At 44.1% G+C, this 12,399-nt stretch overlaps 1 gene segment (V, D, J or C); it reads left to right on the forward strand.

The window, feature by feature from the left end:
- The first annotated feature begins 1,259 nt into the window (after positions 1-1,259).
- Positions 1,260-5,270, forward strand: LOC137356750 (immunoglobulin gamma-1 heavy chain-like). The segment is given in 7 exon segments: positions 1,260-1,414; positions 1,992-2,070; positions 2,240-2,578; positions 2,682-2,987; positions 4,147-4,254; positions 4,391-4,449; positions 4,883-5,270. Coding segments are annotated over 5 exon segments (819 nt in total).
- Positions 5,271-12,399: the final 7,129 nt, after the last annotated feature.

Raw genomic sequence — 12,399 nt, forward strand, 5'->3', positions numbered from 1 at the left:
AAAATTCTCCACTCCTGGCAACGTCCTCGTAAATCTCCTTTGCACCCTTTCCAGTGCAATCACGTCTTACCTGTAATGTAGTAACCAGAACAGTACACAGTACTCAAGCTGTAGTTTAGATTTGGCAGTGAGGTATTCTGTCAGTTAATTTTATTTATCCAGATTCACTTTTGTGAACAGTGAATACCTGAATGGTTCCTGAAATTAAAGAATGGGGATTATATACAGCATTAAGTTGCATTTGGCTTATGCCAGTCTCTTGAACTTTCGGTTCCCTGTTTATTGGTTACACATACATCAATTATAATTAAAACAGAAATGCATACTGTGAAATAATTCATTTGCGCACATTAATGTTAGGGCTGCACCTTTTCCAAAATCTAGTCATTTCATGTTCTCCTGAATTCCCCATTGGATTTATCAGTGACAGTATTATACTTATAGCCCCTAGTTCCTGTCAAGTCTGTTTCTTGCTCTGTCCTTGAGCCTTATATGTTTCTGATTTACATTCTTAACCCTTCTTCATTGGCTCTGGGTTCTCCATTCCTGAAACCTGTGCTCACCCCTGTTACAGATCAGTCTTAATGGATGCTATACACTGTTGTCTAACAGTAGGGAATATGTTTCCACTTGTGCAGACAGGAACTAGGGGCTATAAATATAATACAGTCACTGATAAATACAATGGGGAATTCAGGAGAAATTTCTTTACCTAGAGAGTGGTGAGAATGTGGAACTGGCTACCACAGGAAATGGCGAAGGTGAATAGCAGAAATGTATTTAAGGGGAAGCTGGATAAACACATGAGAGAGAAAAGAATAGTGGATATGCTGGTGGGGTGAGATGAAGAGGGGTGGGAGGCTGCTCGTCTGGAGCATCATCACCAGCATGGTCCAGATGAGCTGAATAGCTGTTTCTATGCTGTTAATTGTATGGCACTTTCTGGAGAAAGGGCCAGTTCACTTTTCCTGATATTTACAACCTTTCAGTTCTAGTATCATCTTTGTTAATCTTTATTGCACCTTCTCTAGTGCCTCTATATCCTTTCTATAATGTGGATGCCAGGACTGTGCACTGTAACTACAAGTGTGGTCTAACGAATCTGTGTAGAAACGTGGGTCTTTTTGTAAAACAGATACTGTATGTGTACGTGTCAGCCCTCGATCTTGAAAAAACAGGAAAACCACAGAGAGCTGTCGACCTCGGCACTATTTGCCAGCCCAGTCGTGCATTTATTACAAAACACAGATGCCAGATTACGCAATCCACCCGCTCTTCATTTCACAGCTACTGGAGCACTGATCTAACGACAGCAAGTTATCAGTGAGTTACTGACTGATAGCTCAGAGATCAGCATCTGGGTCACGGACAATGAGCTTCCTCGGTGTCTGCGCATTGTCCCATCTCATCCAGGGTGAGATATCCTGACACGTTCTGTCAGAGTGGAGAAAGGTTTGGACAGAGGAAATAAGAAGGTTTTGATGCAGCAGGGTCGGTAACCACAGGACACAAATTGAAGATAATTGGTAAAATAGCCAGAGGGGAAGATGAGGAGATTTTTTTTTAACACAGCGAGTTGTTGTGATCTGGAACGCGCTGCCTGAAAGGGCGGTGGAAGCAGATTCAATAGTAACTTTCAAAAGGGAATTTGATAAATACTTGAAGGGGAAAATTTTGCAGGGCGATAGGGGAAAGAGCAGGATGGACACAGGCATGATGGGCAGAATCGCCTCTTCCTGCACTGTGGGATTGGATAAGTTGTAATTGCACAATTTTAATTAAAAAAAGATTTTATTCAGCTAAATTGAAAACTATGTTCTCCAGTCAATGACAATACAGGAACATGGAATTGGATCACTAACACCCGTGAATGAAATTAATCTGAAACTGAATTTCCTCCTGGTAGATGAGGAAAATCATAGCTGGAAAATGTGACTTTGAAACAGGCTCTTTAAGTCTCAACTTCAGGCAGTTTCCATGTTCCTCCCCAGTGAGAAAACTAGATTTGGCAGTGAATGGACTCGGTCTGCGCCTTTGGATAGTGAGGGTAAAAGCAGCGCAACCAGCACGGTGAGCATTTAGTTACCCAGGACTTTCATTGCGCGCGGGGCCCCCCGATTTTCCCTCATGTGCTGTCCATGCGCTTTTCGATGCAATTTTTAGACTTTTATTTATCTTGGCCAAAGCTTGTGTTCGGGGGTCGATAACATGATGTGAATATGTTTTGTCTCCTGTTCAGTTGTTGTCTGTCAGACAGTCTTGCCCCAGTCTCCGCCGATGCAAATAGACTCCGTGGGAAGCCGTGTTAAACTGAATTGCCACCCCGAGAGGGCAGGAGCTGGCTATATCTTCTGGTACAGACAGCAGCACAGGAGGGACATGCAGCTCGTTTACAAAGTGAGCAAACACTACCCTCCAGATGGAAGGTTTTCCGGTGAGGTTGATGATAATTCGGCTAATTATGCTCTGGTGATTTCAAATGTACAGAGAAATGATTCTGGGATGTATTACTGTGCAACCCGCAATTCACAGAACATGGCCCGAATATTTGGAAATGGCTCCAAGCTGGTGGTTGCAGGTAAATCTTCACGAATATTTCATTCAGTTAGACATTGACAAATCAATTAAAATGTGTTTTTTAAAACTGTTAATCTGGGTTCGGTTTTATTTACCCACTTTAGAGGGTCCCCCGGCCGTATTTCTCTTAACTCCGCCGCCGGCTGAAATTTCCTCCATGGAAAGGGTCCCGTTGATGTGTTTGGTAAGAGGCCTGTCTCCCCATTCCCTTCCCATCCACTGGAATGTTTCCGGACAGGTTGCCGAGGGACAGACCGATTCCGGGACAATAGATCCAGACGGGACATACAGTATCAGGAGTCACATCAGTGTCCCGGCGGAAACTTGGAGCAGCGGTGTTGTCTGTACTTGCACTGTTCAAATCAACTCTACAGAGAATCTTATCAGTGAAAGTGTCTCATCTCAGAGAGGTAACTCTTAACAGTGACCCTTTACTAATGTATTTAATGCTGATGTGAGGCTGATTTTATAACTGTAAAACTTTGTACACTACGAACCTCTGTCTTTCTACGTGTCCATACATAATGATCTCATCATCGACCTATCGCATATCTCTCAATATTCAGTGTTTATCTTTCTGTATGTTTGTCCATCTGTCTTCTCTACCCCAGAGAGCTGTGGGTGCTCAGACATTGAGTATATTCATGACAGAGATTCGTAGATTATTGGGCACTAAGGAAATTAAGGAATGTGGGGATTCGACGGGATAATGTAGTTGAGGCAGAAGATTAACCATGATCTTATTGAATGATGGAACAGCCTCGAGGGGCCGAATGGCCTACTCCTGTTCCCCTTTCTTAAGTTATAATGTTCAGCTGGGCCATACTTTCATGGTTGGAGATCAGTCTCGGATTGGTCAGTGCATAAAGTTGGAAGACGTGATTATATTTCCAGTCCGCCGCTTTCTTGCCGCATGTCTGTATATAATTATCAACTAATCTGCCTGTCTGTCTATCCACTTACCATCCGGCAAATTTGGGTCTGTCTTAGTTAAACTGTGTGGTATATGATACCTTATTTATCTATCTATCTGTCTATCTATCTATGCATCCATTTCTGTTCTGGTTAAAAAGTGTGGTATAAGATTCCTGCTCTATCCATCTATGTCTGTATCCATCTCTCTACTCTGACTCTCTATCTGTCTCTGTACCTTTGCTCTATCTATCTCTCTATCTGTCTCAATATCTATCGTCCATCGGACTCTCTGGAATCTCTATTTCTGTATCTATCTTTGCATCCATGCATGTATCTAACTCTGTATCTATCTTTCTATCTAACTCTCCCACTATATATCTAGATCTATCAACCTATCCATCTCTATTTACTGATCTATATAACTCGATCTCTCTCTATGTATGTATTTCGATCGCTCTGTCTCTATCGCTCCATCTGTCTCCTGGTTAAACAGACTGCTATAAATATCTGGTCCATTTACGGATGGTGGAAGATGCAAAACCTATTTCTGATTTGCGTTTAAATTACACATTCAGTTTTGCCAAATTTCTTCACTTGTTTAACAATTTTTCACAAACTTATTTAATGACTTTTTTTTTGCAAACTCACCACTAGACACCTCCTGCGATTTACCGATTTGCGGGAGTTTGTCGGCGGCGGCGTTTCTCCTTCTCGGGATGGTTGTGTTCACCGCGGGAAGAAGCTGCAGGAAGCGGCAGTCAGGTACCGATTGTCGGGAGGTGCTGCAACTCCGCGGCGCTCTCAATCCATCCATTTATTACTTCATTATTTGGTCTTTATATGTTGGCAAACTGGTTTAGTGTGAAATGTGGACAGCTTAAGTTTCTCTTTCTATCAGGCACCATGAACAGTGATGAGGAACTGCCGGATTCCAGACCACGTGCACAAGAAAAGGAGGTAAATATGAATGAAATTGTTACTATTACATTCCACTGATTTTTAATCCAAGTTTTAATATTCATAGTTATTGTCATATGAGTCTACAATCTTCGCATACAAGGGGGGCAGTACCTAAAATTTAGAGCCAGGATGTTCAGGGTTGATGTCAGGAAGCACTTCTTCACACAAAGGGGAGTGGGAATCTGGAACTGTCTCCGCCAAAAAGCCGTCGATATTGGGGTCAAATGGAAAATGTCAAAACCGTGAGTGATAGATTTTTGTTGGGTAAGGGAATTAAGGGTTACAGAACCAATGCGGGTCGATGCAGTTTGGATACAGATCAACAATGATCTAATTGAATGGCGAAACAGACTGGAGGGGCTGAATGGCCTCCTCCTGTTCCTATGATGATTGTCTGGGTTACGGTAATGGTTTCTGTTTTCTCTCACAGACACTTTACGCTCGCTTGGCGTTTAACGAGAATCCCACATTCTGATGGCAAAAGGAAGCGAGCGGTCACGCTCTGCTTCCCGGATATGACGTGCTGCAGAAAGTTTCCACTGTTTGGCCCGAGAGTCTTTAAGTCGAACAAGTGCAATTCAGCCAAATTTGGGCACAACTTTCCGACTGAACCCAAAACGGAATCTGTGAATTACCTCTGAATATCCGCTATTCTAACGATGATATATCGGTTGCAGTTTCAGTTCAGTCTCTACGTGTTTCCGCTTTCTTGGATTGGTGATTTTTAATTGTATTGTGCATCTTTATACAGCATGTGAGCGGGATATAATTCAAACAATCTTGACAATGTATCAGTGTCCGAGTTACAATTACAATAAAAGAGAATTGAAATCCAATGATAGGTTTGTGATTCCAGTTGTTTGACAGTTCAGTCTAGATGCGCTCAGGATATCTCCCAGAATTATTTTCAAATACATTTAGAGAGCACATGTGTGCGGGCTAAAAGTGGCCAGCAGGACCGACAGGAGAGTTCAGACACTGACTCGGGATTTAAGCTGCATTAATGTTCAAGCTGCAGTGCTAGTGAAGCCGAGCTTTCTGTGATTGTGTCCTGGGAGTGAAGACTGTTACATTTACTCTTCAAACACAATATTTTAAATCAACCTTCTCTTTGATATTGCAGTTTAGTGATTTAGGCAGCAAAATTGTGATGGGTTTCACCTCCTATTAGAATCATTGAACTACAGACACAGCACATATGCCGGCATTTAGAAAGAGCAATGCAATTTAGTCTCACATACTAGAGATCTGACCTTGACTCTGAAAATTAGTTCCCTTCTAGTACACGTCCAAGTAAATGTCAGTGTCTAATATTTCTTAAATCAGAATCCATCAGCTGTGACTGAAAACAGTTTGCTAGTGATGCGAAGAATTCACAAACGTTAACACAATCCGCTTTTCACATGAGAAAATCTGGCAAATGTGTGAGGTAAACAATGGTTCACTGAGATGGGGTGATATATTCAGGGTCAAACTCTTGGATTTGTTCCACCAGTCAATGAGATCATGGTTGATCTGTCTCTTAACTCCATCTCCTTGCCTTGGTTCCCTATCCCTTAATTTTTTTATTTCATTCATGGGATGTGGGCGTCACTGGCTATGCCAGCATTTATTGTCCATCCCTAATTGCCCTTGAGAAGGTGGTGGTGAGCTGCCTTCTTGAACCGCTGCAGTCCATGTGAGGTAGGTACACCCACAGTGCTGTTAGGGAGGGAGTTCCAGGATTTTGACCCAGTGACAGTGAAGGAACGGCGATATAGTTCCAAGTGAGGATGGTGTGTCACTTGGAGGGGAACTTGCAGGTGGTGATGTTCCCATGCATCTGCAGTTCTTGTCCTTAGAGGTGGTAGAGGTCGCGGGTTTGGAAGGTGCTGTCGACGGAGCCTTGGTGCGTTGCTTCAGTGTATCTTGTAGATGGTACACGCTGCTGCCACTGTGCGTCGGTGGTGGAGGGAGTGAATGTTGTGGATGGGGTGCCAATCAAGCGGGCTGCTTTGTTCTGGATGATGACGAGCTTCTGGATGTTGTTGGAGCTGCACCCATCCAGGCAAGTGGAGAGTATTCCATCACACTCCTGACTTGTGCCTTGTAGACAGTGGACAGGATTTGGCGAGTCAGGAGGTGAATTACTCGCCACAGGATTCCTAGCCTCTGACTGGCTCTTGTAGCCACGGTATTAAAATGGCTACTCCAGTTCAGTTTCTGGTCAATGGTAACCCCTAGAATTTTGATAGTGGGGGATTCAGCGATGGTAATGCCATTGAATGTTAAAGGGAGATGGTTAGATTCTCTCTTGTTGGAGGTGGTCATTGTCTGGCACTTGTGTGGCGCAAATGTTACTTGCCACTTATCAGTCCAAGCCTGGATATTGTCCAGGTCTTGCTGCATTTCTACACGGACTGCTTCAGTATTTGAGGAGTTGCGAATGGTGCTGAACATTGTGCATTCATCAGCGAACATCCCCACTCTGACCTTATGATTGAAAGAAGGTCATTGATGAAGCAGCTGAAGATGGTTGGGCAGAGGACACTACCCTGAGGAACTCCTGCAGTGATGTCCTGGAGCTCAGATGATTGACCTACAACAACCACAGCCAGCTTTCTTTGCACTAGGTATGACTCCAACCAGCAGAGAGTTTTCCCCTTCATTCCCATTAACTCCAGTTTTGCTAGAGCTCCTTGATGCCATACTCGGTCAAATGCTGCCTTGATGTCAAGGGCAGTCACTCTCACCTCACCTCTTGAGTTCAGCTCTTTTGTCTATGTTTGAACCGAGGCTGTCAGGAGCTGAGTGGCCCTGGTGGAACCCAAACTGAGCGTCACTGAGCAGGTTATTGCTAAGCAAGTGCTGCTTGATGGCACTGTTAATGACACCTTCCATCACTTTACTGATGATTGAGTGTCGACTGATGGGACGGTAATTGTCTGGGTTGGAGTTGCCCTGCTTTTTGTGTACAGGACATACCTGGGTAAGTTTCCACATTGCTGGGTAGATGCCAGTGTTGTAGCTATACTGGAACAGCTTGGCTAGGGGTGCGGCAAGTTCTGGAGCACAGGTCTTCAGTACTACTGCTGGAATATTGTCAGGATCCATAGCCTTTGCAGTACCCAGTGCCTTCAGTCATTTCTTGATATCACGTGGAGTGAATCGAATTGGCTGAAGTCTGGCATCTTTAATGCTGGGGACTTCAGGAGGGGGCCGATTTGGATCATCAACTTGGCACTTCTGGCCGAAGATTGTTTCAAATGCTTCTGCCTTATATTTTGTACTGATTAGCTGTGCTCCCCCATCTTTGAGGATGGGGATATTTGTGGAGCCACCTCCTCCAGTTATTTGTTTCAATGTCCACCACCATTCACGAATGGCTGTGGTAGGACTGCAGAATTTAGATCTAATCCGTTGGTTATGGGATCGCTGAGCTCTGTCTATCGCATGCTGCTTATGCAGTTTAACATGCAAGTAGTCCTGGGTTGTAGTTTCACCAGGCTGACACCTCATTTTGAGGTGTGCCTGGTGCTGGTCCTGGCATGCCCTCCTGCACTCTTCATTGAACCAGGGTTGGTCTCCTGGCTTGATGGTAATGGTAGAGTGGGGGATATGCCAGGCCATGAGGTTACAGATTGTGGTTAAGTACAATTCTGCTGCTGCTGATGGCCCACAGCGCCTCATGGATGCGCAGTTTTGCATTGCTAGATCTGTTTGAAATCTATCCCATTTAGCACGATGATAGTGCCACACAACACGATGGACGGTATCCTCAATGTGAAGGCGGGACTTCGTCTCCACAAGGACTGTGCGGTGGTCACTCCTACCAATACAGTCATGGAAAGAAGCATTTGCGGCAGGCATATTGGTGAGGACGAGGTCAAGTATGTTTTTCCCTCGTGTTGGTTCCCCCACCACATGCCGCAGACCCAGACTCGCAGCTATGTCCTTTAGTACTCGGCAGCTCGGTCAGTAGTGGTGCTACCGAGCCACTCTTGGTGATGGACTTTGAAGTCCCCCATCCAGAGATCATTTTGTGCCCTTGCCACCCTCAGTGCTTCCTCCAAATGGTGTTCAACATGGAGGAGTCCTGACTCATCAGCTGAGGGAGGGCAGTAGGTGGTAATCAGTAGGAGGTTACCTTGTCCATGTTTGACCTGATGCCATGAGACTTCATGGGGTCCAGAGTCGATGTTGAGGACTCCCAGAGCAATTTCCTCCCTACTGTAGACCAATTTCCCACTACCTCTGCTGGTTCTGTCTTGCCGGTGGGACAGGACATACCCAGGGATAGTGATGGCAGTGTCTGGGACATTGCCTGTAAGGTATGATTCCGTGAGTATGACTATGTCAGGCTGTTGCTTGACTAGTCTGTGGGACAGCTCTCCCAACTTTGGCACAAGCCCCCAGATGTTAGGAAGGAGGACTTAACAGGGTCGACAGGGCTGGGTTTGCCGTTGTCGTTTCCGGTGCCTATGTCGATGCCAGGTGGTCCATTCGGTTTCATTCCTTTTCATTGACTTCGTAGCGGTTAGGTACAACGGAATGGCTTGCTAGGCTATTTCGGAGGGCATGTAAGAGTTAACCACATTGCTGTGGGTCTGAAGTCACATGTAGGCCAGACCAAGTAAGGACAGCAGATTTCCTTCCCTAAAGGACATTGGTGAACCAGATGGGTTTTTCTTTACCCCACAAAAAGTGCCTATTTCTGTTCTGAAATTTTCAATGGACCCCTCCCGGCCTGAACAGCCTTTTCGGAGCAGAGGGTTCCATATTTCCATTCCCTTTTGTGGGAAGAAATGCTTCCGGACATCACCACTTAATGGCCTGGTGCTAATGTAATGTCCATTCACTATAGGTATATATAGAACCTGAATACACAGCCCCTTGCTGAACATATTACATGTCTAGAGGTTAAAAGGAGTGACCCTCTCATTACAATGAATTCCAATGGAATTCATTATTCTGAATGTAACTGGGAAAACATCAGTTAATGCACATTGTGCATAATTCCAGAGGAGTAAACACTTCCCCACGCATCCTATCCGGAGGGAGAAAGATTGCAATTTACAATGTTTACAAAATGCCAATGGATCACACCTCTTTATTGTTTGATATACCAACTGTACTCTGTGCAATGCTTCTTCAAACTTTATCAAAACCTAAAGGATTCTATATGCCACAGTGTTTGCCTGTTCAGACCCACCATCGCTGCTGATTGCTTTGACACAACAGGAATGTGTTGGAAGAGCATGAATGTAATCAAGATGGGAATTCTGTCTGTCTCTCCAGCGGAGCTGCATAGGGGCGCGGAATGCAGGAACCCTGAGGCTGAACGTGGAAATAAGAACAAGAGCGGACTGTTTCAATGTAAAATGTGGACATTTAGACCCAGTTTAAGTTTCTCTCTCTATCAGGCAGCAGTGATGAGAAATTGCCGGGTTCCAGACCACATGCACAAGAAAAGGAGGTAAATATGAATGGAACTGTTGCTTCGCATGTGTAGATACCTTTCAATGAGTTTCAATCCAAGGTTTGACATTCGTAGTCACTGGCAGATGAGTCTGGAAACTTCGTATGCCAATGGCACAGAACCTTAAATTAGAGCCAGGCCGTTCAGGGGTGATGTCAGGTAGCACTTCTTCACATTAAGGGGAGTGGAAATCTGGAACTCTTCTCCAAAATGCTGTTCAGCCTGATGGTCAATTGAAAATGTCAAAACTGAGATTGATAGAGTTCTGTTGAGTAAGGGGATTAAGGGTTACTTGAATAAGGTGAGTAGATGGAGTTAAGATACAGATCAGGCATGATCTAAATGATTGGTGGAATAAACTCGAGGGGCTGAATGGCCGCCTCCTGTACCTCTGATGATAGTGTGGCTTATGGTAATGTGTTCTGTTTTCTCTCATAGACTCTTTATGCTCGCCTGGCGTTTCATGCGGATCCCACACTCTGATTGGACAGGAAACCGAGCGCTCACAGTCTGCTTCCCGGATATGACTTGTTGTAGAAAGTTTCCTCTGTTTTGCCCTCATTTCGGTTGCAGCCTGGAAGTGCGATCTCAAGTTCTGTTACCGGCTTATTGCAGTTACTCAATAATTAACAACCAGTCAGATGAGAGACTGAGCAATACAGGACCGCTGCATCACCTACTGGGGAGGCTGAACGGCTGACAGAAGCAGCGCACTTTGGAAAACGGAAATTTGAGCTTTTGGCTTAATCTCGACATATTTCTAGTTGCTTGTGTTAGCGTTTTATTTAGTTCATTGTGCATCTTTGTCTAGCACGTGAGTAGGATGTAATTCAAATAATATTTGCAATGCACGAGTGTCCAAGTTGAGTACGCAATAAAACAGGTTTGATTCCCGAGCAGTGCGTTTGGGATTCCAGCTGTTTAATCGTTCAGCCCAGATGTGATTACTGTCGCTCTTCGGACAATTTGCACTACACATTTATACAACAAATTCATGCGGTTTCAAAGTGGGAGATATGCAGACGAGAATAAGAGCAGAACTGCGAGGTTATTACTGTCAGGAAAGATTCAACAGACTGGGGGTCTTTTCCATAGAAAATGGAAGGCTGAGAGTGACCTGATAGAGGTTTTTAAGAATTATGAAAGGACTTGGTAGTGTAGACGTAAAGAAGATGTTTCCTCTGGCGGGAATGGAAATAGAGGCCATTAATATAATCGTCAGTAATAAATCCAATGGGGAATTCGGCAGAAACGTCTTTACCCAGAGAGTGGTGAGAATGTGGAACTCGCGACCACAGGGAGTGGTTGAGGTGAATAGCAGAGATACATTTAAGGGGAAGCTGGATAAACACGAGGGAGAAATGAATAGAAGGATATGTTGATAGGGTGAGATGAAGAGAGGAGTGGGATGAGGCTCGTGCGCAGAAACACGAGCTCGGAGAAGTTGGGCCGAAGGGCCTGCTTTATGTACTGTAAATAATTTTTAACTTTGCCAAGCAGATCACACCTTAAAACGATTTGCTGGTGATGTGAATTATTTGCATTAATAACACAATTCACTCCTCACATAAAAAAAAACACAAGTTAAATGTAGGAGTAAAATTCAAACAATGTTTTACTGAAATGATGTGATATATTTCCGATACACCTTCAATTTCAGAAACATTACGAAGTTGGGCTTGAGATGGTCGGTCTGATGATTAATCAATCTGTGAGTTTGTTACGAGACTCATTACTCCATTCATCTTCCATGTTTGCACATCCCTTAAATACACTTTCCGAACAAGAGGGAATGCACACAGCCTGAAAATCATTTTTAGAGTAGAGGGTTCCAAATTTCCACTCCCCATTGTGTGAAGACGTGCTCCCTGACATCACCCCTGAATGGCCTGGCTCTAATTTTAAGGTTCTACTCCTCTGTTCTGTATTCCCCCCCACCAGGGGAATTAATTTCTCTCCATCTACCCTGTCAAATCAGCTAATCATCTTAAACCCCTCAATCAGATCACCCATTAACCTCCTGTACTCGATTGAATAGAAGCCTAGTCCTTGCAACATGTGCTCATATTTTAACCCCTTTTGCACCAATATTGTCCTCGTGAAATTACTTCTGCTTTATATAACCATAAAATACAATCTAACTTCACATTAAAAAGAACTCGATTGGTAAGAGTTCATTCAAGTCCTCATGAGATTTATTGGACAGTTTCTGGGAGATGGATGTTGATAGAGTCTTTGCCTGGAAATGTTTTTACTGCTTCTGAATCTCATCGTGTTGTATCTGCTGATTCTAGAGTAATCAGAACGGGAAAACTTAGACTGATCTGACTCTGATGGGTAAAGCACGATAACCACACATGGTGTAATACCCTGTCTGACTGAATATCTTATCGCAAAGCTGTGGAAAGCTGGGATCAGATACATACCAGTCAGAGATGGAAAAAGGCCAAACTCCATTTGGAGCGCCTTCTCACATCCTGTTAGTCACA

The sequence above is a fragment of the Heterodontus francisci genome, chromosome 46, assembly GCF_036365525.1.
Source record: "Heterodontus francisci isolate sHetFra1 chromosome 46, sHetFra1.hap1, whole genome shotgun sequence".
NCBI lineage: Eukaryota > Metazoa > Chordata > Chondrichthyes > Heterodontiformes > Heterodontidae > Heterodontus > Heterodontus francisci.